At 31.0% G+C, this 25,369-nt stretch overlaps 2 protein-coding genes across 2 annotated transcripts; both read right to left on the bottom strand.

The window, feature by feature from the left end:
• Positions 1–1,428: 1,428 nt before the first annotated feature.
• Positions 1,429–1,815, bottom strand: LOC145326555 (uncharacterized). Its single transcript, XM_080169928.1, has one exon. It carries the CDS (start codon positions 1,813–1,815, stop codon positions 1,429–1,431), a length of 387 nt encoding a protein of 128 aa, XP_080026054.1.
• A 2,363-nt stretch (positions 1,816–4,178) lies between these two features.
• LOC145313583 (uncharacterized) lies at positions 4,179–8,776 on the bottom strand. The gene is made up of 4 exons (XM_080153049.1): positions 8,651–8,776; positions 8,187–8,378; positions 4,718–4,857; positions 4,179–4,336 (listed from the first exon to the last, which is right to left on the bottom strand). Exons 1-4 carry the CDS (start codon positions 8,710–8,712, stop codon positions 4,281–4,283), a joined length of 450 nt encoding a protein of 149 aa, XP_080009175.1. The 5' UTR covers positions 8,713–8,776; the 3' UTR covers positions 4,179–4,280.
• Positions 8,777–25,369: the final 16,593 nt, after the last annotated feature.

The following is a 25,369-nucleotide window of genomic DNA, read 5'->3' as shown; positions in this document are numbered from 1 at the left end:
AGAGGCTTAAGGAGCACAAAAAAAGTGTAGGATAGCTGAATAGTTGGAGGTCAGAAGTTTGATCAAGATAATTTTAACATAAAATCTTCTTTAATTTTTGTTCTGCTTGTGGACAGTCCTTTTTTAGTAGCGAAGCTACTCTATAATTCACTTTGTCCGTCCGTCAGTCAGTCAGTCAGTCCGTCAGTCCGTCAGTCCGTCAGTCCGTAACGCTATGGGGGAAATAGGATTTACTCAGCTCCTATAAAAGATAGAATTCTGAAATTTTTTGACAACATTCCCATCATTAAGGAGCACAATTAACTATAAAACATCACTGGCGGTCGGACGGCTTTTTAGCAGGTTTTAGGCTATTTTTAGATTTTCCACATTTTCCCCCATATCTTTGGTGTTTATGGTCCGATTTTCAAAATTCTTTCAGTTAAAGATATCAAAATTAAATTTTCCGTCGTTTGGAGAAAACAACAATAACGGTCAGACTGCCTTTTTGCAGGTTTTTAGCTATTTTTACATTTTCCACCATATCTTTGGTGTTTATGAACCGATTTTCAAAATTTTTCAGTTATAGATATCAAAATCAAATTTCCCGTCGTTTGAAGAAAACAACTATGAAGGTCAGACTGCCTTTTTTGCAGGTTTTTGGCTATTATATATTTTTTTACATTTTCCCCCATATCTTTGGTGTTTTTAGTCCAATTTTCAAATTTTTTTCAGTTAAAGATGTCGAAATTAAATTTCCCGTCGTTTGAAGAAAACAACAATATTGGTCAGACTGCCTTTTTGCAGGGTTTTGGCTATTATCAAATTTTTTACATTTTTCCCCATATCTTTGGTGTTTATGATCCGATTTTCAAAATTTTTTCTGTTTTAGATATCAAAATTAAATTTCCCGTTGTTTGAAGAAAACAACCATGACGGTCATTCCCATCCACGAAATTTTGTGCTTCGCTACTTATGGATGTTGTCATCCTTGTTTATCCCTACAAACCATTGTCTACAATCACTGTATTTTTTGTTTACAAACAAAGCACAATATTAAGAAAATGCCGCGATTATCCTATAATTTCTCGATAGTAAAATACAAATTTTACCCCCCAATGACAGCTGAAAAGGGCAATTTAATAAACTTTGCGTCATTTTGCCCCTTAAATCAATTTTCTAATTAATTTCCTTGTTGGTTATACCTTATTCCTGGTACCATACTCACTTAAATATTTTAAATTAGTTGTAATTTGATCAATTGTTGATCTATTTGATCTAAAACCAGCTTGATTTGGTCTAAGCTTTTCTTCAACTTTAGTTTTGATCCTGCTTAGAATAATTCTGCTTAAAATTTTGCCTGGAACTGATAAAAGCATGATCCCTCTATGATTTTCACACTGAGTCAGATCTCCTTTTTTTGGTAAAATGGCAATGTGACCATTTTTTTCAGTCCACGGGACAAATCTCAAAATTCCAGGTTTTGTATATAAGGGGTAAAAAGGTCTTGGCTGCGAGTTCTATGTCAGCTTTTAATACTTCAGCAGGAATATTGTCAGGACCAGCAGCTTTATTATTCTTGAGAGTCTTTAATGCTTCCTTGATTTCTTGCAGGCTAGGGGGCTCAGTAAGAATATCAAGTGTATCTTCAGAGGGTGGGATGTCATTTTCTTCTTCAAAAGAGGGTACATTTAGGATATCATTGAAATGTTCAGCCCATCTGTTCGCATTATCTTCATCATTTTTTAACAAATTGCTTTGTTTGTCTCTGATGCGTGAACTAGATTTGTTGAATTTACCAGTCAGATTTCTGGTGATATCATAGACCTCTCTCATCCTTTTTTGTCTTGCAGCATTATCTTTTGTTGCAAGTACTTCAGTGTAGGATCTTTTATCTCTTTGAGCGATCTTTTATGGCCTTGCTAAGTCTATTGTAAGAAGCTTTGTTAGCCTCATTTTCTGTATCAAGGACTTTCTTTCTTAACTCATGTCTTTCATTCATAAGATTGATGGTATTTTGAGAAATCCATGTCTGCTGTTCATTTTTCTTGAAACCTAGATATTCCTTACTGACTTCATTATAGACAGTTTTGATTTCTTCCCAGGATTCTTCAAGTAATAACCCTGAATTTATTTCAGATGCATATCTTGAATTAAAGTCTAGAAAATCATGAAAATCTAGGAATTGAACTAGCACCCTAAATAATTATCAAATCTCAATGAGACTTGAAAGAAGTATGTAGAATTGGAACTAATTAATCCGTGAAAATTACAGTCATCTATCTTGAATAGGAGTTGAGAAAATGTAGGAATCGATCCAGCACCCCAAGCAATTGACAAATCTTAAAGAAACTTGGTGAAAATATGAAGAATAAGAACTTATTTTATCCCTTAAAATCTTGAAAAGGAGTCAAGAAAATCACGTTTCCCCCAAATCATTTCAGACGAACGGACGGACAGACGGACATTTCTAATTAAAAAGTAGCTTCGATACTAAATAAAAAAGGTGTATATCTAAGAATATAACTTTTCAGTAAGAAACTTTGTTACCAAGTTAAATAATTTATACTACTGACGATTTTAAAAAATGATCTGCTGATGTTATGTAAATATTGTGGGATATTGCATACTATAGCGTTTTGCGTATCATTCAACGTATATGTATAAACTAATAACGTTTCTGTTTACAATGTACCTACACTTTCTAAATTGTATGAAAGTCTAAAATCAAGGACGTCCAACATTTTTTAGGTGGGTTATGGTTATAATAGAGGTTTTTAATAGTTATTTCTCGCATCGTATTAAAAACGGCTTTCCGCGGATAGAGAATGTACAATTATAATATTAAAACTAGTTTTTTAGCCCCGATGTGCCAAAGGCACCGGCTAAAAAAACTGGTTTTAATCTTATGATTGTACATTTTTATATTCGTAGAAAGCTGGATATAATTCGGTGCTAGACATAGTTTTTTCGTATGGATGAGAACCGGTTCCTATCCACCGGATTCGAATGAATACAAGAAATAAATGTTTTCTTCTCTTTTTTTGGCGGGGGGAGGGGAGGATAGTCTAATGTATTTGTAAAAATTTGTTGGGGTAAACACCAAAGAATGGTTATCCAAAACATGGAATATTTAAATCATCAATTTATGTTTATTGCAATCATTTTACAAAAACAAAATATTAAGGTTTGTGTAAGTTGGGTTCTTAGTTTATAATAAAGTAATAGGTTTTAGCAGGCCCCGACGCAATTAGTTTTGGCTCTCTGAAAGGGCTAGGATCTTGGGTACATTGCTGGGAACATTAATACAATTGCCCGGCGGTTAGAAACTATTTTTTATCTCACGTATTTTGTCTTTTTCTTGGCACTTTTTATCTCACTAGCGGCTACGAGGGGATGGGGTGCGGTTGGTCAACCTTACACTTTCAATTTTAGTTTTGAAAAAATAAAGTTATTTTATATTTTTTTTTTTGGGGGGGGGGGGTAGGGTGGAACTGGCGATTTGCCAAAAGCGTGAAGCACAACAAAAAAATTTTACCAAAATCGAGGGGTAAAGGGGGGGGGAGAGGGTTGCTGTAGAAAAAATATCTACGATTATTTACATCTTTGCGTGTTATGACCGTTTTCAGTCTTATTGTCTTGAATTAAATATATACATATAAACTGGTCAAAAATCTAAACTCAATTTTTAAACCTTGAATTTTGCACTGTTAGGAATGCTTATTCATTTGGAGATATGTTAACATTGTGATTTATTGATGTTTCCAGTCAAATAATCATATCATTTTTGTTCCTTTCAATAGCGCATACTTTTTAAAATTCCATATGATTATGAAAAACTAAATATTTAAACCTAAAAGAATTATTTCAAAACTTATTTATAGTTAAATATGCGTGCACTGAGTTTCTCAATAGTAGTTGCATATCCACAAATGCCCTCAATTGCTTAATTGTAGTTGAACTAATCCTCCCCCTTTAATTTATTATTTCTAACAAAAAAACAAGCACTTTGATGGAAATGACATTTTTTCTTATTGCATTTTCTAGAAAATGGTAAATTACCATCTGATATTTTGTTCAAAATATTATTTCAATTATCTTTTCAATTTATGCCATAAGCTCCTTGCTATAACATTTGAACATTTTTCTAGAGATGACGCCCTTAATAACTTTCTTTATATTTCTAATATATTAGTCAATTTATTAAACATGCAAAACTATTTATTAATTTTTCAAGAATCAACAATTATTTAACAGAATAGCAATTAAAACAAAATCGAGGGTCCAAGAATATTATTTTCTTAGCCACAATTTACCAAGTTTGAGGGAGAACAATTCAGAGTGAGTGACAGAGTAGCTGAAATTTTAAAATAGTTAATCATTAAAAAAATTTATCATTAGGTCAATAATGAAAAAAAGAAAATAAAGTAAAAAGAATTTAAAAGATTTTGACAAGCTGGGGTCATTTTATACAATATTTAGAAAATATTATTGAATACCTAAAATTTAGAAAACTTTTACCGCACAGAAACTTACAATTTTACCATTTGAAAAGGGGCTTTGCATCAAGATCAATGTCAGATCTATATAGGAAATAAACGTCTATGGTTGAGCTCTTGTTCTCTGACCATAGTGCTCCATTAAGCTCAAATAATCTCTCATTGACCAAAACGATAAGACCCATATTTTTTTTTTGCAAAATTTAATTTCATTTCAATATAAATTTATATAATTTTACCTTTGTATGTTGTAGTAGTAGATGTAGCAGTGGCAGTAACAGTGGATGTTGAAGTACCCAAAAGGAATAGTCTAGCATCTCTGTATTGTTGACCACTGTTGGATGTTAGGCCTTCATTACTTGGAAATACTGTGTCTGACCTAAAATATCAGATAATTTTTTTTATAGATGATATTCAATTTATTCATTTGCAGAAAAACCCAACCATGAATGCCAGATCCTTTATAAATTTACATATCCTACAAAGGATGCATTAAGACAAAAATGGGCTTGGGTATAACAGACAAAGAAATGAGCAATAATGTAGATATTGTATCACTCATTAATGGGTGGAAAGGAAAAAACATTTGAAAAAGTTTTCTTGTATTCATTCGAATCCGGTGGATAGGAACCGGTTCTAATCCATACAAAAAAACTATGTCTAGCATAGTATTATATCCAGCTTTCTACAAATATAAAAATGTACAATAATAAGATTAAAACCATTTTTTTAGCCGGTAATGCGAGAAATAATTATTATGATATCTAAAGGTTTGAATTGTTACTTAACACAACTTTTAACCAGTTTTGAAATATATTTTTTTTCTGTTTTTCTGACACAACCAGAAGGAATAAAGAAAAAAATGATATGCCCTTGTTCTCTATCAAATTTATTAAAGGTATTATTTTTAATATCTCTAAAAATGTAGCCACAATGATAGGTATATAGCAGGGGCGTCCAAGCTTTTCTTTTGGGGGGGGGGGTAAAAATTTGTTAAGGGGGGGTAATTCGTTTTTGGGGGGGGGTAAAATGGCGCGCGAAGCGCGCTGCAAATTTTTTTTACCCCCCCCCAAAATTTTTACCCCAGGGGTAAAATTTGCTTGGAGGGGGTAATTACCCCCCCTGAAATCTGTTGGCAGGGGTAAATTTAGTATACCCCCCCCAAAATTTACCCCCGGGATAAAATTTTTTGGGGGGGTAATTTAAATTTTATTAAATATATAGTATTAAAAATGCGCGCGAAGCGCTGCAAAAATTTTTTTTGTTAGAGATTTTTTATTTTGGGGGGGGGTATTTACATAGAAGAAAATGATGAAACCCTCTATTAAAATGCATTACCGACAGACTGGCGAACCAAGTAAGTTGAATACTGGATGGATTTTTGAAAAAGGGTATGTTTACAAAAAAAATCAACTGTTAAAATTATATTAACCCAATAGCGTTATTTTACAGAAAGACAAAGCATAGCTACTAAATCAAATTTTTTATTTTTTCACTTTAAATAATGTTTTATTATGTGGTGTTAATACCCCCTCCTAAATAGGGTAGGGGTAAATTTTAAATGGGGGGGGTAAAATGAAAAAAAATTTAGGGGTGCCTACTGCACCCCCAAAATCGTTTGGGGGGGTAATCGCCCCATTACCCCCCCCCCTTGGACGTCTATGGTATATAGTATAAAAAAATGCTCCATGTAAATTAAGTAGTGCAAGAAAAATTAGGATGACTCTTTCATTTTTTCAAAACAAAATTTCAATATTAATGTTTATCTAAAAAAAGGTCTATGAAAAGTACTTTTATGAATATTAATAAAGAACTGCTTTTCAGCTACACATGAATGCATTATTAGGAAACTGTAATTTGTCAAATTTTCATATTTCTCCATGGCATATTCATTTTTAGTACCAAAATCTATTTAAAAATAATTCAAGTTATTTTTTATTTTATTTGAATATATCTAAAAAAATAAGAAAGATACAGGGTGTTTCAAGAGAAATGCGTTTTTTAAAAACTTAATTAGGCATAGTTAATGAAACAATTATATTAAATGCTTTATATATTTGGAAAACCTATTCTGGGACATTTATGTATCAAATATTTAAAAATGATTTTTAGACAAATTATGCCTTAAAAACCGGTTTTTCCAAAGGCCTTATTTTTGAAGATTTACAGAATTAAAGGTTGTGGAAAAATGTGCACATTTTTAAAATTTAAATTACATGGCTTGGATTAATAGTAGAAAAACGTTATGCATACCGTTAGAATCGTCATAAACTCTAGTTTTTGGAAATATAAGTGCCATTTTTGTGTTATTTGTAGTTTAGGAGCTACGTTGAAAATGCGAGAAAGGTTGAAAAGTTTTAAGTAAGTTGGAACATTTTACCACGTAGCTCCTAAACTATACGTAGCACAGGTATGGTTCTTATATATCCAAAAACTAGAGCTTATGAAAATTCTTACAATATGCATAACATTTTTCTACTATTAGTACAAGCCGCGCTATTTGAATTTAAAAAATGTGCACATTTTTTCTACAACCTTTAATTCTTTAAATCTTCAAAACTAAAGCCTTTGGAAAAACCTGTTTTTAAGTCATAATTTGTCGAAAAAATCATTTTAAATATTTGAAACATAAATGTCCCAGAACAGGTTTTCCAAATCTATAAAGCATTTTATAAAATTGTTTTATTTTCTATGCACAATTTAAGTTTTTTAAAAATGCATTTCTCTTGAAACACCCTGTATATTGATTTTAACTTTGCATCTAAAATGTTTTATGACAAATTATGGATAAATTTTGACTTAATATCTTAATCTGTCAATCGAATTAACGGATTGATGGAGTCCCAGAAAATGCCATTTCTTGCAGTCGTGGAAGTGTGGAAAATTTTAAAATTCAACCTTAAAAAGCAAATCACATTCACTTTTTAAATATTTATGCTCTAAAATGCGCCGTTGTTTTCAGAGATATTGAAAAACACCTTTTCTTAGTTTAATGTATTTGTTTACAAAGAACATGAAGGTATAATTTATTTTGTGTATTCCTTCTGGTTCTATCAGAAAATCAGAAACCGCAGTTTTTTTCTGTATAATAAAGAGCGTCAATTCTTATGCCTATTTTTCGAATTAGACAACTTTTAGACAAACTTTCATAATATTTTTTTTTGGGTAGAGTTGGGACATGTTTAAAAACAAAAAAAGTGTCAAGTGCCAATTTAATTTTTTGGCAAGGAAAAACAAAATTTATTGGGAAAACGTCATTTTTATGTTATTGTACATAAAGCCAAAAGGCCGATAAAAAAGAATATCAGTTTTGTTCCTACAAATCCGACTACCGCATTACTGACTGATGACACCATGGAAACTGTCCCAATTTTGTATAACTTTTGCGGAACATGTTCCAGTTACGTCATATTTTTCTTACCCGAAAAAGAGAAGGGGGGAAGAAAATCTCTTCAAAAGAGATGGGGAAAACCCCCTTTTCTCCCATCTCTTTTTTCTTCCCCCCTTCCCTTTTTTTTCTTTCCCCCTTCCCTTTTTCGGGAAAGAAAAATATGACGTAACTGGAACATGTTCCGCAAAAGTTATACAAAATTGGGACAGTTTCCATGGTGTCCTGACTGATAGATGGAAAGACAGACAGAAGACACAAAAAATTATATAGTAGCTGATTAAAATTATTTTCTCAAGATACAATCTTTTGTAATTTACCTTTTAACACGAGATGGGCCAACATCCTCAATTGATTCTTCAAACACAGCCTCTCTCTTCTTTTTTCCACTTGTACAGGCAGTAAGTGTACCAGAAGTAGAAGTGAAGCAGATAGATGTTGTAGTCAATGTGGATGTTGATGTACTGGTACTGGTGGATGAACTAATTGTAGCAAAAAAAAGCCTGGCATTCCTGAAAATACATTGATATAGAAATTACATATACAAATTTAATTGCTTTTCTATTTAGGGTGAACATAATTTTTGTCTAGAAATTGCAAGACACCATCTAAATCTTTAAAAAAATTTAATTGAAATATTGTTTCAATTATTATTTCAATCAATATCCAAAGATCCTTGTAATACTTGTTCAGTAATTTTTTACCTCATTTGTATTTAGATACTAAATATAAATATAAACTTAATAAATTAGGAATTTTCTTGGATAAGGCTTGAATACTATACCTTTCAGCAGCCAGGCATGACTGCAGCATGCCAAGTAAAACAACAGCAAAAATAAGTTTCATTTTTAGATTCTGTAAATAGAGAGTTTTTTTCCAAACCAATAAATAGTGATAGATAATCAGAATTATGGGGGTGGGGACTGGGGGGGGGGGGGGTAAAAAAATATGACTTAGAAACCTGTATTTTCATAGTATATAAATAACCATACCCTGATGATGTTTATGCCAATAAACGAAAATATTCGGAGCTGATATGTTGATTTTTTTCCTTGTTGGGGAATAGAATAGTTGGTGCGCGTCCTTTTTATGAATATACTTCTTAGTATATGATTAAATAAAAAGGGAAAAAAACAATCTTCAAGGTTAACTTTTTGACAACTTTAAGATTCCAAACGGCTAGCAGCACAGTATCTGTACGCACATACATAGAACAGGAATTAAAAGGTGTAAAAAAAACAAGTAATTAGTAAGTCCAACAAAATTCACAAAAATTTAAATATTTTAAAAAAATTCACGCGTTTTTGTTTTCTGTGCACTTCTTGTGTATTTTAAGTATTTATGATTTCTCTTAGGCCTTTCAATGTTGGTTCTATTACAGGAATTAGGTATAACCAACAAGCAAAATGAATATAAAATAATATTTGGGGGGGGGGGGGAATGAAGAGGTCGTCAATTTAACGATGTATTGCCACCCCAACGACAGCTAAAAAACGCGTATAGGTTTCGTGATTTTTTTCCGAATTAATTTTGTTATTGGTATAAGCTGGTTCTATTAGTGTGTGAACCTAGACTGTGCTGTTATCCGCCTGGAAGCTAGTTGCATGTTGTCAAAATAATAACCCAAAAAATTTGTCTTACTTTATTTATATTTCTTTAATCAACTAATTTAGAAAACAGGTTGAAATTTTTTTTAGGTGCAAGACACTCCAAGCCAATGAAGATTTATTACGATTTTTATGATTAATTTCTGTCAAGGGTAAGTGTGTTAAATCAATCAATACCATTAAAAGCAATCCCCTGCATAAATACCTATTTATTGACGCATTTATTTATGTCTTTAGATCCCACTTTTTGCTTATTCAATTTCTCTATTTCATTCTCCCTTACTATTAACATAAATACAGCTCTGGACCAATGCAAGAATTTTAAGGCCAGGGTTATGACAATAGATGATAGATGTATATACATCTCCAATTATGATAATTAAAATTACCCTGTCTGTAAATTAAAATAATTAGTGGAAAAGTTTGAATAATGCTATTATGCTATTAGTATTAAGTTATCATAAAACTTGAAAAAAGTTACTTTAAAACTTAGGTATTAATCATCAATAAGATATGAATTTAAATCTCATATTTTCACAAACTTTCAGAGTATGATCAAATGACAACTTGATTGAACGTTTCTTCTTGACTGAGAACTCTAAAATGGTTTTAAGTAGTTAAAGTAAATTATATTCTTATTTGAGTACAGATTAGTTTCACGTTAGAATGTATTTCAGAATCTGAAACCATTTCCCTAACTACCATAGAGAACACTTTCTGTTCCCACAACAAACTTTTAACTAAATATACACTCTCTCTAGAGCTAGGTCTCGAGCTGTAGTGCTCTGGAGAGGTAAGCAGATTATGTATCTTTCTTATTGTGATTGTTTGAGCATGAATTGGATTAATTTTTAATAGTTTTATACCAAACTTGTAGGGTTAATAATGAAAATTCTTTGTGATTGTTTTTTTTACACCCTTAAGATTCGTAAATTTTCAGATTCAATAAAAACTCAATTTAAAAAAAACCCACAAAATGGCATGTGTAGCTGTAGGTCGCAAGTATATCCATTTCGTGTGCACATGTAGTTTTTGTGTCACATAAAAATATTCTTTTATAGTATTTTTTAGAGGTTTTTAAGCAATAGATGATAAATTTGTGTACATGCCAAATGATGAAAACAAAATTACCCTTTCAGTAGATTAAAATTGTTTGTTGAAAAGCTTCTATAGCACTAGTTTGGAACCAACCAATCAAATTCCAATAGAGTGCCCAAATTTTTAGAATCAATGAATAAGCTTATACGGGTATAAAACTTTGATTACCAAAAGGAATTTACAATCCAATGACCCCTCCATTCTCTTAACCCTGTCTTACCAATTTAAACCACAAGTTCCGAATTTTAAAACCTCATTTTAGGAATTTTAGCCAAAATCACTAAAATCTTCAGTGATCTTACGATGTTAAGTTTTAGAAATTTGACCTAAAATCCTAGAAAAATCTGTATAAAAATTCTTTAGAGTGAAAAACTAACGTTGTTTTAGTACTTGTTTTGGACCCAAAATTGGCTAAAATTAGTGTATAGAAGACTAAAATTTTAGTAACCTATTTTTTCAGGAACATAAATACTAATAACATACTATTAACATAAATACAGCTCTGGACCAATGCAAGAATTTTAAGGCCAGGGTTATGACAATAGATGATAGATGTAAATACATCCCCAATTATGACAATTAAAATTACCCTGTCTGTAAATTAAATTAAATCAGTTGAAAAGTTTGAATAATGCAATCATGCTATTAAGTTATCATAAAACTTGAAAAAAGTTACTTTAAAACTTAGGTATTAATCATTAAAAAGATCTGAATTTAAATCTCATATTTTCACAAGTTTTCAGAGTATGATCAAATGACAACTTGATTGATGATCCAACATTTCTTCTTGACTGAGAACTCTAAAATGGTTTTAAGTAGTTAAAGTATTATATCTTAAATTGAGTACAGATTAGTTTCACGTTAGAATGCATTTTAGAATCTAAAATCATTTCCCTAACTACCATAGAGAACACTTTCTGTTCCCACAACAGACTTTTAACTAAGGGAGTCATTAATAATGAAGATATTTCTTACTAACACTTCTTGAAAATTTGCTTGATGGTCACTTTTAATGTATGTTTGCTAAATTCATAGTAAACAAGGATGATAACATCCATAAAAGCGAACCTCTAAAATGGTAGGACAAACGAACATTAACACTTGTAGAGTGTAAGAACTGAATAATCAGAATATAAATGTATAAAGTCGTAACTAAATTTTCAGTAAATTTGTTAAAAAAATGTTTAAATATAGAATAATGTTTAATGTTATACTTAGGGTTGGGCCGGATAGTTTTTTGGCCGGATACCGGATACCGGATATCCGGTATGTCAATCAAGTAAAAATAGCCTAAAACCTGCTAAAAGGCAGTTTGTCCGCCATTGTTTCTTTTCTTAAAACGCAAGAAATTTAATTTTAATATCTTTAACTGAAAAAATTTTTAAAATCGGACCATAAACACCAAAGATATGAGGAAAAATGTGAAAAAAAATAAAAATAACCTAAAACCTGCTAAAAAGCAGTCCGACCGCCATTGTGCTCCTTAATGATGGGAATGTTGTCAAAAAATTTCAGCTCTCTATCTTTTATAAGAGCCGAGAACATCACGTTTCCCCCAATTCATTAATTACGGACGGACGGACGGATAGACGGACGGACATTGTGAATTATGAAGTAGCTTCGCTACTAAAAAAATGGTTATCAAATTCAACTTTGCCCCCCCTCAAATGCCCCTACAGGCCTCTAAGGGCAAAGTTGAATTTGATAACCATTTTTTTAGTAGCGAAGCTACTTCATAATTCACAATGTCCGTCCGTCTGTCCGTCCGTCTATCCGTCCGTCCGTCCATAATTAATGAATTGGGGGAAACGTGATGTTCTCGGCTCTTATAAAAGATAGAGAGCTGAAATTTTTTGAAAACATTCCCATCATTAAGGAGCACAATTAACTATAAAACATCAATAGCGGTCGGACTGCTTTTTAGCAGGTTTTAGGTTATTTTTATTTTTTTCACATTTTTCCTCATATCTTTAATGTTTATGGTCCGATTTTAAAAATTTTTTCAGTTAAAGATATTAAAATTAAATTTCTTGCGATTTAAGAAAAGAAACAATGGCGGACAAACTGCCTTTTAGCAGGTTTTTGGCTATTTTTACTTGATTGACATATTTCCCATATCTTTGGTATTTTTGGTCCAATTTTAAAACTTTTTTGCATTAACAGTTTCAAAATATTTTTTCCCAATGTTATGTGCATCTATATGTAATTTACTTTAACCGTCTTCATCATACAAAATAAAACAAGGTTTCGTGTTTATTTTCTCCAATAAATCTATTCTTGATTTTAATAAATACACTTTAAATCTACTTCTACGTGTTCCCATACAAAAATTTTTGTGCTTTGCTACTTATGGATGTTGTCATCCTTGTTTCATTTCAGATTTAAGAAAGAAAAAAAATAACTATTAAATGATCTTTCTTCTAAGCAATTAATCTAATAAACTATTACTACCCTCAATCTGTAATATTAACCCCTGTTGGAGGATGGCTGGTGGCATTGAATGCATGCCCCCCCCCCCCTTTGCATTTTCTCTGTATAAAAGGTAGAGGGCTATAACTAAATGACTTTCGAAATATGGGTTGACACATAACTGAGAGTTGGAATTTTTTGAATACCTTCTTCCTGGCGGGCACAGGATGCCAGCAAACCTGGCAAGGTCATTCAGGTAAAAAGTAAAAACATTTTTTTATACTTAAACAAAGCATTTCATGTTATCAAATACTTAAATATTCTATAGTCGTACATCCTCATATGAAATATAGGTGTTCAAGTCGATTTCAGGTTCTAGGTATGGTCCTGCAAGTCCTGAACCTCCAGGTCTCCAGAAATCTTTGAACGGTTCCTGTGACAGCAATTTTTGACTTAGACACTTCAAATTATAAATTTAGGCTTTTTATATGTCTTCATGACATATTACAATTTCATAAAATCCGTTGCTGTTTCCCTGCCGACCGCCAGTTTGGGGCTGGCAGCTGCCAAGAATTGCTGCCCCCCCCCCCAAAATTTATGTTTTGAGATTTCTAATATAAAATTTACATAAAGATAAACATATTCAGGAAAATTTGTTCTTATAGCTTCAATAATAAGAAAATCACAGCCATTTACAATTAAAAAAGCAGAAATTTTTGTTGTAAAATATAAAATATTATATTGCCGGATATCCGGCCGGATAGTTGCAATATCCGGTATCCGGCCGGATATTGAAAATGGCCGGATATCCGGCCTCACCGGATATCCGGCCCAACCCTAGTTATACTTACATTTTTAGAACTTGATAACAGAGATGCTCTGCTTATTACGTTGTACTTTGTTGTCCTAGGAATTAGTATGCCAAAAAATCAGATAAATCGAATTATTTTATAACTTAAAAATTTGCTGTTAATAATATGTTTAAAATGGATACGGTTATAGAAATGCTACGCTTTCTAAATCGTACCTAACTGCTACAGGAATCATCATGCAAAGTTTGAAATCGATAGGATAATTCTAAAATGCCTAAATTAACGAAATAAGCTATCCATTACGTACGGACCGACCCTAATTATAGAAAAGCTGACAATAGATGAATATATATGTAGATAAAATAATAGATAAATAATAGGATTCAATATAGAACCCCAAATAACAAACAGATGGACAAAACAATGTATGTATTAAATGGGCATATATAATGGGATCTTCACTAAAAAATTTCATCTGTTTATCTTGACGAACAGACTGACGGACAGACAAAGAAAATTATAGAGTAGCTTTGCTACTTAAAATTATGAAAGTAGCTAAACTGTAATACCACCCATCTGCTCCCTTTAAAGGAAGCCTGCAAGAAATACCATGATTTAACTGCTGAAAGACTGCCACAAATAGACCCAATACCCCAAATTTTAAGCCTACATCTTCAGTAACAAAAAGTTCTAGGCATTTCAAAATAAAATTTTATGTACAATAAAAATTTTGAAAGATTGTCATAGCCCATGTTAGAAATTTGAAATTAAACTACGTGGCCTAGAAACAAAATTATATGCTTATTTTTGTCATAAATTTATGTTACTAGTTACCTACTAATTATATTTTTACAATAAAAAACCCATTTTTTCAACAGATTTTAAAATCCAAATCTCCACCAATGCACAACCAAGGACAAAAATAAATCCACAACCTTTTTCCAACCCTCCCCCCCCCCCCCACTCCTCGCACTTTTTTGTCGTCTCCCAGTTTTTTTCTTTCTCCGCCTTCAACTAAACTCACCTATCTAAAACTCCTCCTATTTCCTAACAATCCAAACAATTCCTTTAATAAAAACTATGCCCCGCCCTATGATTAACTCAAACAAGGCCAAGAATTATTACCTACTCCTCCTTTTAAAAAACTAATGTTTTAATCTTTTTTTTCAAACTTTTCCAGTTGTCATTTGTATTTTCTGGTGATACCTAAGATTCAAAATAATTTGTGACATTGTTCTATATAATAAATGTATGTTTCAAATTCAAATTCAAATATTTATTGGGACAAAACAACATATACACTTAATAATCAACATTTATAAATAATTAAATTACATTAAGAATTTATTAATAAACTATTCCTTTTGTAAATAATGAATACTATAGGTTTAACACAATATAATACAAGTATCCAAGGACTGAAAAACGCCTGGGGGCGGTGTTGACAGCTTTTAATTTTAAATTTAGATTTAAATGTTTTTTAAGCGGTCTTATATAAGTAATAAATGTACACTATATACAGCAATATGCTAGGAAGGCTTTTGAGGTCTCTGTGCGATTATAAAAAATGTATATATTTGAGCGATCAAAAGATAAGTTACAGGTTGACTTGAACGATCATAGATTAATGTTAAGTTTAATATCTTTGATCATATTTGCTGTTATCTAATGTCTCATACCTATATTTTTTTAGACAAAATGAATTGAAAATGATTGCTAAAATCGAAATATATCTTTATGTCTTAGAATAGTGTATTTTTAAAAAAAAAATAGGTTGAAAAACATACTAACTTTAAAATACAATAAAAATACCCATTTTGTATTTTTTTATGCCCATGTATGCTAAACCCATTGCTGTAGGTAAACTATTAATCTCTAATAAGCAGAACTGTATGTAAACTATTAATCTCTAATAAGCAGAACTGTATGTAAACTATTAATCTCTAATAAGCAGAACTGTATGTAAACTATTAATCTCTAATAAGCAGAACTGTATGTAAACTATTAATCTCTAATAAGCAGAATTGTAGGTAAACTATTAATCTCTAATAAGCAGAACTGTATGTAAACTATTAATCTCTAATAAGCAGAATTGTAGGTAAACTATTAATCTCTAATAAGCTGAACTGTGGGTTAATTATTAATCTCTAATAAGCAGAATTATAGGTAAACTATTAATCTCTAATAAGCTGAACTGTGGGTTAATTATTAATCTCTAATAAGCTGAAATGTAGGTAAACTATTAATCTCCTATAAGCAGAACTGTAGGTAAACTACTAATCTCTAATAAGCAATACTGTAGGTAAACTATTAATCTCTAATAAGCAGAACTGTAGGTAAACTACTAACCTCTTATAAGCAGAACTGTAGGTAAACTACTAACCTCTTATAAGCAGATCTGTAGGTAAACTATTAACCTCTTATAAGCAGAACTGTAGGTAAACAATTAATCTCTTATGAGCAGAACTGTAGGTAAACCATTAATCTCTTATAAGCAGAACTGTAGGTAAACTATTAATCTCTAATAAACAGAACTGTAGGTAAACTATTAACCTCTTATATGCAGAACTGTAGGTAGACTATTAATCTCTTATAAGCAGAACTGAAAATCATTTATTTATTTAGGTAAACCATTAATCTCTAATAAGCAGAACTGTAGGTAAACTATTAATCTCTTATAAGCAGAACTGTAGGTAAACTATTAACCTCTTATATGCAGAACTGTAGGTAGACTATTAATCTCTTATAAGCAGAACTGAAAATCATTTATTTATTTAGGTAAACCATTAATCTCTAATAAGCAGAACTGTAGGTAAACTATTAATCTCTTATAAGCAGAACTGTAGGTAAACTATTAACCTCTTATATGCAGAACTGTAGGTAAACTATTAATCTCTTATAAGCAGAACTGAAAATCATTTATTTATTTAGGTAAACCATTAATCTCTAATAAGCAGAACTGTAGGTAAACTATTAATCTCTTATAAGCAGAACTGTAGGTAAACTATTAATCTCTAATAAGCAAAACTGTAGGTAAACTACTAATCTCTTATAAGCAGAAATGTAGGTAAACTATTAATCTCTTATAAGCAGAACTGTAGGTAAACCATTAATCTCTAATAAGCAGAACTGTAGGTAAACTATTAATCTCTTATAAGCAGAACTGTAGGTAAACTATTAACCTCTTATATGCAGAACTGTAAGTAAACTATTAATCTCTTATAAGCAGAACTGAAAATCATTTATTTATTTAGGTAAACCATTAATCTCTAATAAGCAGAACTGTAGGTAAACTATTAATCTCTAATAAGCAGAACTGTAGGTAAACTACTAACCTCTTATAAGCAGAACTGTAGGTAAACTACTAACCTCTTATAAGCAGATCTGTAGGTAAACTATTAACCTCTTATAAGCAGAACTGTAGGTAAACAATTAATCTCTTATGAGCAGAACTGTAGGTAAACCATTAATCTCTTATAAGCAGAACTGTAGGTAAACTATTAATCTCTAATAAACAGAACTGTAGGTAAACTATTAACCTCTTATATGCAGAACTGTAGGTAGACTATTAATCTCTTATAAGCAGAACTGAAAATCATTTATTTATTTAGGTAAACCATTAATCTCTAATAAGCAGAACTGTAGGTAAACTATTAATCTCTTATAAGCAGAACTGTAGGTAAACTATTAACCTCTTATATGCAGAACTGTAGGTAAACTATTAATCTCTTATAAGCAGAACTGAAAATCATTTATTTATTTAGGTAAACCATTAATCTCTAATAAGCAGAACTGTAGGTAAACTATTAATCTCTTATAAGCAGAACTGTAGGTAAACTATTAATCTCTAATAAGCAAAACTGTAGGTAAACTACTAATCTCTTATAAGCAGAAATGTAGGTAAACTATTAATCTCTTATAAGCAGAACTGTAGGTAAACCATTAATCTCTAATAAGCAGAACTGTAGGCAAACCATTAATCTCTTATAAGCAGAACTGTAGGTAAACCATTAATCTCTAATAAGCTGAACTGTAGGTAAACTATTAATCTCTTATAAGCAAAACTGTAGGTAAACTACTAATCTCTAATAAGCAGAACTGTAGGTAAACTATTAATCTCTTATAAGCAGAACTGTAGGTAAACTATTAACCTCTTATATGCAGAACTGTAGGTAAACTATTAATCTCTTATAAGCAGAACTGAAAATCATTTATTTATTTAGGTAAACCATTAATCTCTAATAAGCAGAACTGTAGGTAAACTATTAATCTCTAATAAGCAGAACTGTAGGTAAATTACTAACCTCTTATAAGCAGAACTGTAGGTAAACTACTAACCTCTTATAAGCAGATCTGTAGGTAAACTATTAACCTCTTATAAGCAGAACTGTAGGTAAACAATTAATCTCTTATGAGCAGAACTGTAGGTAAACCATTAATCTCTTATAAGCAGAACTGTAGGTAAACTATTAATCTCTAATAAACAGAACTGTAGGTAAACTATTAACCTCTTATATGCAGAACTGTAGGTAGACTATTAATCTCTTATAAGCAGAACTGAAAATCATTTATTTATTTAGGTAAACCATTAATCTCTAATAAGCAGAACTGTAGGTAAACTATTAATCTCTTATAAGCAGAACTGTAGGTAAACTATTAACCTCTTATATGCAGAACTGTAGGTAAACTATTAATCTCTTATAAGCAGAACTGAAAATCATTTATTTATTTAGGTAAACCATTAATCTCTAATAAGCAGAACTGTAGGTAAACTATTAATCTCTTATAAGCAGAACTGTAGGTAAACTATTAATCTCTAATAAGCAAAACTGTAGGTAAACTACTAATCTCTTATAAGCAGAAATGTAGGTAAACTATTAATCTCTTATAAGCAGAACTGTAGGTAAACCATTAATCTCTAATAAGCAGAACTGTAGGTAAACCATTAATCTCTTTTAAGCAGAACTGTAGGTAAACCATTAATCTCTAATAAGCTGAACTGTAGGTAAACTATTAATCTCTTATAAGCAAAACTGTAGGTAAACTACTAATCTCTAATAAGCAGAACTGTAGGTAAACTATTAATCTCTTATAAGCAGAAATGTAGGTAAACTATTAATTTCTTATAAGCAGAACTGTAGGTAAACCATTAATCTCTAATAAGAAGAACTGTCAAAAACATAAATATCACATATATTCAATTTCTACATTGTATTTTCTTTAAATATATATAGCATTATTTTAAGTGTTCTAACAAGGTCTATTCTTTATCACACTCAACAATGATTATTTAAATATACACTCTTTCTAGAGCTAGGTCTCGAGCTGTAGTGCTCTGGAGAGGTAAGCAGATTATGTATCTTTCTTATTGCTTTCTTATTGTGATTGTTTGAGCATGAGTTTGATTAATTTTTAATAGTTTTGTACCAAACTTGTAGGGTTTATAATGAAAATTCTTTGTGATTGTTTTTTTACACCTTAAGATCCGTAAATTTTCAGATTCAATAAAAACTTAATTTAAAAAAAAACCCACAAAATGGCATGTGTAGCTGTAGGTCGCAAGTATATCCATTTCGTGTGCACATGTAGTTTTTGTGTCACATAAAAATATTCTTTCATATTATTTTATAGAGGTTTTAAACAATTGATGATAAATTTGTATACATGCCAAAGGGGCTATGGCACTTACACATCCAGCAAATTTACAGTTGATGTATTTTTGGCAAAATATTTTCTTCCTTTTTCTCATGCCATAAATACATCTAACACTGGCAATATTTGTATACATATTAAGAGATATAAGTTTTCCGGAATTTTAATGTAGGGAGGAGATTTGAAATCTGCATCAAATTTTAAGGATTTTTTTTATAAAATTCGTTTTTTGTATAATTCTTTATCTAAAAGCGGAAATACATTTTAAGTTAATTAATTTTGACCAATAGGATAGGTGGATTTTAAACTACCTGCGCTCTAATTGGTTGAATGATGTACGACATCCAATCAGAGCGCAGATTTTTTAAATCCACCAATCACGGATGCCAAAATTAGTTAACTTAATTTGTATTTCCGCTTTTAGATAAAGAATTATACAAAAAACAAATTTTATAAAAAATACTTAAAATTTGATGCAGATTTCAAATCTCCTCCCTACATTAAAATTCCGGAAAACTTATATCTCTTAATACATATATCAAAAATATATCTGACACTGGCATTTACACATCCATCCTTTTTTAATTATATGTCATAAATACATCCAACACTGGCAAATATACATCTAGATTAATTCAATTGATGAAAACAAAATTACCCCTTCTGTAGATTAAGATTGTTTGCTGAAAAGCTTCTATAGCACTAGTTTGGAACCAACCAATCAAATTCCAAGAGAGTGTCCAAATTTTTAGAATCAATGAATAAGCTTATACGGTTATAAAACTTTGATTACCAAAGGAATTTACAATACAATGACCCCTCCCTCCGCTTAACCCTGTCTTACCAATATAAACACTAAACCTATACATACAATCAATAGATTTATCTTTTACTCTAAGGTAACAGGGTGTCTTATGTGTCTGTCTGTCTGTCTGTCTGTACTGAAGGAAACCGCATTGGAATTGCATTGAGTATGTAATTTTATGCCAATAAATATAAACAACAGCTTTTGTCCCCGAGGATTACAAATTTATTTTGTAAATTGTGAAAGTTATGTTACCCGATAAGTCGATAAGTTTAAGATCGAAACTAAATAATAAAGGTTGGGGGGGGGGGGGGCTTGGGGGTTGATTGATAAGTTTGTGAGGAGGGGGGTTACAAGAGGAAGAGAATTGAAAGGAAAGTGAATTGTAAATTGTATTTGGCCATTTGGGGCTTGGAAGCAGAGATCTAAAGGGATAAGACAATGGCCGATAATTTGATGTATATCTTCATTTATGATACTCAAAATTACCCCTTCAGTAGATTACAATTAATGGTTGAAACGTTTGAATACTCAACTAAATCAACAAACAAATCAAAACTTAACTTAGCCCCCAAAGTTGTTGATCAAACTAATAAGAAAACGTTATAATAAAACTTTTGGGACCAGTGTAATAGACAGCCCAATGTCCCCTCCTTCCCTGGTTTGAACGGGTTATCAGATAGGACAGTGAAAGTTTTGGAAAGTAAACTTTCTAATAAGAGGTAAGATTTCTTCAGCTTATAAGAAATGATTGTTTACTCTCAGGATACAACAAGGATAATATTTGTTCATAAGTAGCGCAGCATTAGAAATTTACAATATTCTATAAACTTAGAGAAGAAGGAAAGTGTATGAAAATTAAATAATCATTAAGGTTTTCTTTGAATTATTTTCAGAATCATTATTTTTCCCAAATCAGTATATTTCATCATTGATTGAAACATTGATAAAATCTTTTCTTTTCAAGAAAAGAAGAAAAGAGGACAAAAAGAAATAAAGCATAAAAACTAAGCACCTAGAAAAAAATAAAAAAATTTGGAGAAAACAAAATTGTATTTCAGGATTTCGTGAGTTGAATCCTGTGTGGGATAAATTCCATGTGGGCTATGTTGTGAAATTGTGAAATTCCGTGGGTTTAATCCCATGTGGGCTGGATTCTGTAATTTTAATTATTCCATGTGGGCTGAATTCCGTGGATTTAATCCTATATTAGATAAATTGAATTGGTTAAATCCCGTGTGGACAGAATTCCGTGGGTGGAGTCTCAAGTGGGCTAAATTGTGATGGTTGAATTCTACGGGTTGATTACTTTGTGGACTAAATTGAGTTGAAAATTTGGATCATATGAAGGAAATGAAGTCATTCCTAAAAAGGACAGAAATCCCCTTCCTTAGGTATAGGAAGGCTATTTTCTTTCCTTTTTCTTACAAATTCTCAGTAAGGAAGGTGATTTCTGTCCACTATCTTACAAATTATCACTAAAGGAAGGTGACCTCTGTCCACCATCTTACAAATTCTTCCTAGTTCTTAGAAATTCTTCGTTTTCCTCACTATTACAACCATGTTTAATTAATCTACCTTATTTCACCAAATTCTTCCTTATTCTCAGAAACTCTACCTTAATTACACAAATTCTCCCTTATTCTCAGATAACTTACCTTATTCTAAGAAATTCTTCCTTATTTCAAGAAAATCTACCTTATTCTAAGAAATTCTTCCTTGTTATAAGAAATTCTACCTTATTCTAAGAAAATCTACCTTATTCTAAGAAATTCTTCCTTATTCTAAAAAAATCTACCTTATTCTCTCAAATTCTTCCTTATTCTAAGAAATTCTTCCTTGTTCTAAGAAAATCTACCTTATTCAAAGAAATTCTTCCTTATTCTAAGAAAATCAACCTTATTCTCCCTAATTATTCCTTATTCCCCCAAATTCTACCTTATTCTAAGAAAATCTTCCTTATTTTAAGAAAATCTACCTAATTCTCCCAAATTCTTCCTTATTCTAAGAAAATCTACCTTATTCTAAGAAATTTTACCTTATTCTAAGAAAATCTACCTTATTCTAAGAAATTCTTTCTTATTCTAAGAAATTCTACCTTATTTTAGAAAATCTACCTTATTCTTCCAAATCCTTCCTTCTTCTAAGAAAATCTGCCTTATTCCCCCAAATTCTTCCTTATTCTAAGAAATTCTTCCTTATACTAAGAAATTCTTTCTTATTCTAAGAAAATCTGCCTTATTCTAAGAAATTCTTCCTTATTCTAAGAAATTCTACCTTATTCCCCCAAATTCTACCTTATTCTAAGAAAATCTTCCTTATTCTAAGAAAATCTACCTTATTCTAAGGAATTCTTCCTTATTCTAAGAAAATCTACCTAATTCTTCCTTATTCTAAGAAAATCTACCTTATTCTAACAAATTCTTCCTTACTCTAAGAAAATCTACCTTATTGTAACAAATTCTTCCTTATTCTAAGAAATTCTTGCAAACCATAGCATAGCAATATACAGGGGTCCCAAACTCAAAAACAAATTTTCAGCACGATCCGACCACCCGTTCTCAAGATATGGTGACCTGGTGTCCTTGGTACTGATGGTAAGATTTGGGAAATGGTTCGAATCCTTAGTAAATTTGGTCAAAGTCCAAAAATATTTTGACACTTTTCAATTTTTGACTAAAATTATATGTTCACCTGGGTATTTTTTCTTTAAAATTTTGACTAAGTGCCAAAATATGTTTGGCCTTTACTGCCAAATTTATTAAGGATTCGAACCATTTCCCAAATCTTACCATCGGTACCAAGGACACCAGGTCACCGTATCTTGAGAACGGGTGGTCGGATCGTGCTGAAAATTTGTTTTTAAGTTTGGGACCCCTATATATTGCTTTGCTATTGTTTGCAAGAATTTCTTAGAATAAGGTAGAATTTCTTAGAATAAGGAAGAATTTGTTACAATAAGGTAGATTTTCTTAGAGTAAGGAAGAATTTGTTAGAATAAGGTAGATTTTCTTAGAATAAGAAGAATTTGTTAGAATAAGGTAGATTTTCTTAGAATAAGGAAGAATTTGGGAGAATTAGGTAGATTTTCTTAGAATGAGGAAGAATTTCTTAGAATAAGGTAGATTTTCTTAGAATAAGGAAGATTTTCTTAGAATAAGGTAGAATTTGGGGGAATAAGAAAGAATTAGGGAGAATAATATAGATTTTCTTAGAATAAGGAAGAATATCTTAGAATAAGGTAGATTTATTTAGAACAAGGAATAATTTCTTAGAATAAGGTAGATTTTCATAGAATAAGGTAGAATTTCTTAGAATAAGGAAGAATTTCTTAGAATAAGGTAGATTTTCTTAGAATAAGGTAGAATTTGGGGGAATAAGAAAGAATTAGGGAGAATAATATAGATTTTCTTAGAATAAGGAAGAATTTCTTAGAATAAGGTAGATTTTCTTAGAACAAGGAAGAATTTCTTAGAATAAGGTAGATTTTCTTAGAATAAGGTAGAATTTCTAAGAATAAGGAAGAATTTCTTAGAATAAGGTAGATTTTCTTAGAATAAGGAAGAATTTCTTAGAATAAGGTAGAATTTCTTAGAATAAGGTAGATTTTCTTAGAATAAGGTAGAATTTCTTAGAATAAGGAAAAATTTCTTAGAATAAGGTAGATTTTCTTAGAATAAGGAAGAATTTGTTAGAATAAGGTAGATTTTCTTAGAATAAGGAAGAATTTCTTAGAATAAGGTAGATTTTCTTAGAATAAGGAAGAATTTGGGAGAATTAGGAAGATTTTCTTAGAATAAGGAAGAATTTCTTAGAATAACGTAGAATTTCCAAGAATAAGGAAGAATTTGGGGGAATAAGGTAGATTTTCTTAGAATAAGGAAGAATTTCTTAGAATAAGGTAGAATTTCCTAGAATAAGGAAGAATTTGGGGGACTAAGGAAGAATTTGGGGGAGTCAGGTAGATTTTCTTAGATTTAGGAAGAATTTCTTAGAATAAGGTAGGTTATCTGAGAATAAGTGAGAATGTGTAAGGAAAAGGTAGACTTTGTTATGAAAAGGTAGAATTTGGAGGAACTAGGTTAATTTTCTTAGAATTAGGAAGATTAAGTGAGATTTAGGGAGGTGATTTTTATTCTCTTTTTCAGATATGTGAGAAAAAGGAGAGTGATTTTTGTCCATATTTCACTTATCTGAGAAAAAGGAAGATGATTTCTGTCCTTTTTGGAATGAAATTTCTGTCCTTTTAAGGAATGACTTCATTTCCTTCATATGATCCGAAAATTACGTTACTCTGAATTCCGTTGGTTGAATCCCATACATACAGACATACAAAGAGAGTGAGGGATCCTAAGCCTTAAAGATCACACTATCATATTAAATAAAAAAATACATATTTAGTGCAAAAATCCAGTCTCGTTGTACAAAAATAATTTGTCATATTTATAGAAACGGATAATATGCAAGAAAAGAAATTGCTGGCCAATATGTAAGTACAAAACATCAGGAATCTAAAGGGATAATTCAATGGCCGACTAATTAATTGATTACATCCCCAATGTTGATACACAATATTATCCTCTCTGAAGATTACAATTAGTAGTTGAAACATATGGACACTAAATTTAATAAATGAACCAATCAAAATTCATTAAAAGTCCCCAAAGTTGTTAAACCAACGAATTAGAAACACTATTATAAAACTTTGGTGTCTTTTGATACTATAAAGTAGGCACCACATAATAAGCGACTCCTCTCTATAATGAAGTCTGTCATCATTGGTTTGTCAATATTGTATTCAGGCTTTTCTACGACGTATTTATCTAATTTTTTTTTTGATTTCTAAAAGATAATCTATTTCTTTAATATTAAAAGTACAGCCACTCTGTGTTTGTCAATGTACATTTGTCTGTCTCATTTATTGAGGTTTGCTTTTATGAAAGCCGTCATCCTTGTTATTTTTATTCTGACTACAATTGGAAAAATCTGTGAAGTTTCTTGGATTAAGGTTCTAAGGCAATATCATTCCCTCAGATTACACGACCTTTGTTTGGAAGATCCTATTGTGTATGCATTGCAATAAAACACGCGCTTGTTTTAAGCCAACACATTCCCCATAA

The sequence above is a fragment of the Acartia tonsa genome, chromosome 1 (genome assembly GCF_053477335.1).
Source record: "Acartia tonsa isolate MP-2025a chromosome 1, ASM5347733v1, whole genome shotgun sequence".
Taxonomy (NCBI): domain Eukaryota; kingdom Metazoa; phylum Arthropoda; class Copepoda; order Calanoida; family Acartiidae; genus Acartia; species Acartia tonsa.
Note: the sequence above shows the minus strand (reverse complement) of the source record. Positions and strands in the feature narration are given on the sequence as shown.

Bases quoted from the DNA above. Each gene is read 5' to 3' on its own strand.
- LOC145326555 (XM_080169928.1), bottom strand. From the start codon at position 1,815: ATGAGAGAGGTCTATGATATCACCAGAAATCTGACTGGTAAATTCAAC.
- LOC145313583 (XM_080153049.1), bottom strand. From the start codon at position 8,712: ATGAAACTTATTTTTGCTGTTGTTTTACTTGGCATGCTGCAGTCATGC. The intron at 8,379-8,650 runs GTATAGTATTCA...ATGTATTTTCAG, and splicing joins TCATGCCTGGCTGCTGAAAG to GAATGCCAGGCTTTTTTTTG. The intron at 4,858-8,186 runs GTAAATTACAAA...CTGATATTTTAG, and splicing joins GGCCCATCTCGTGTTAAAAG to GTCAGACACAGTATTTCCAA.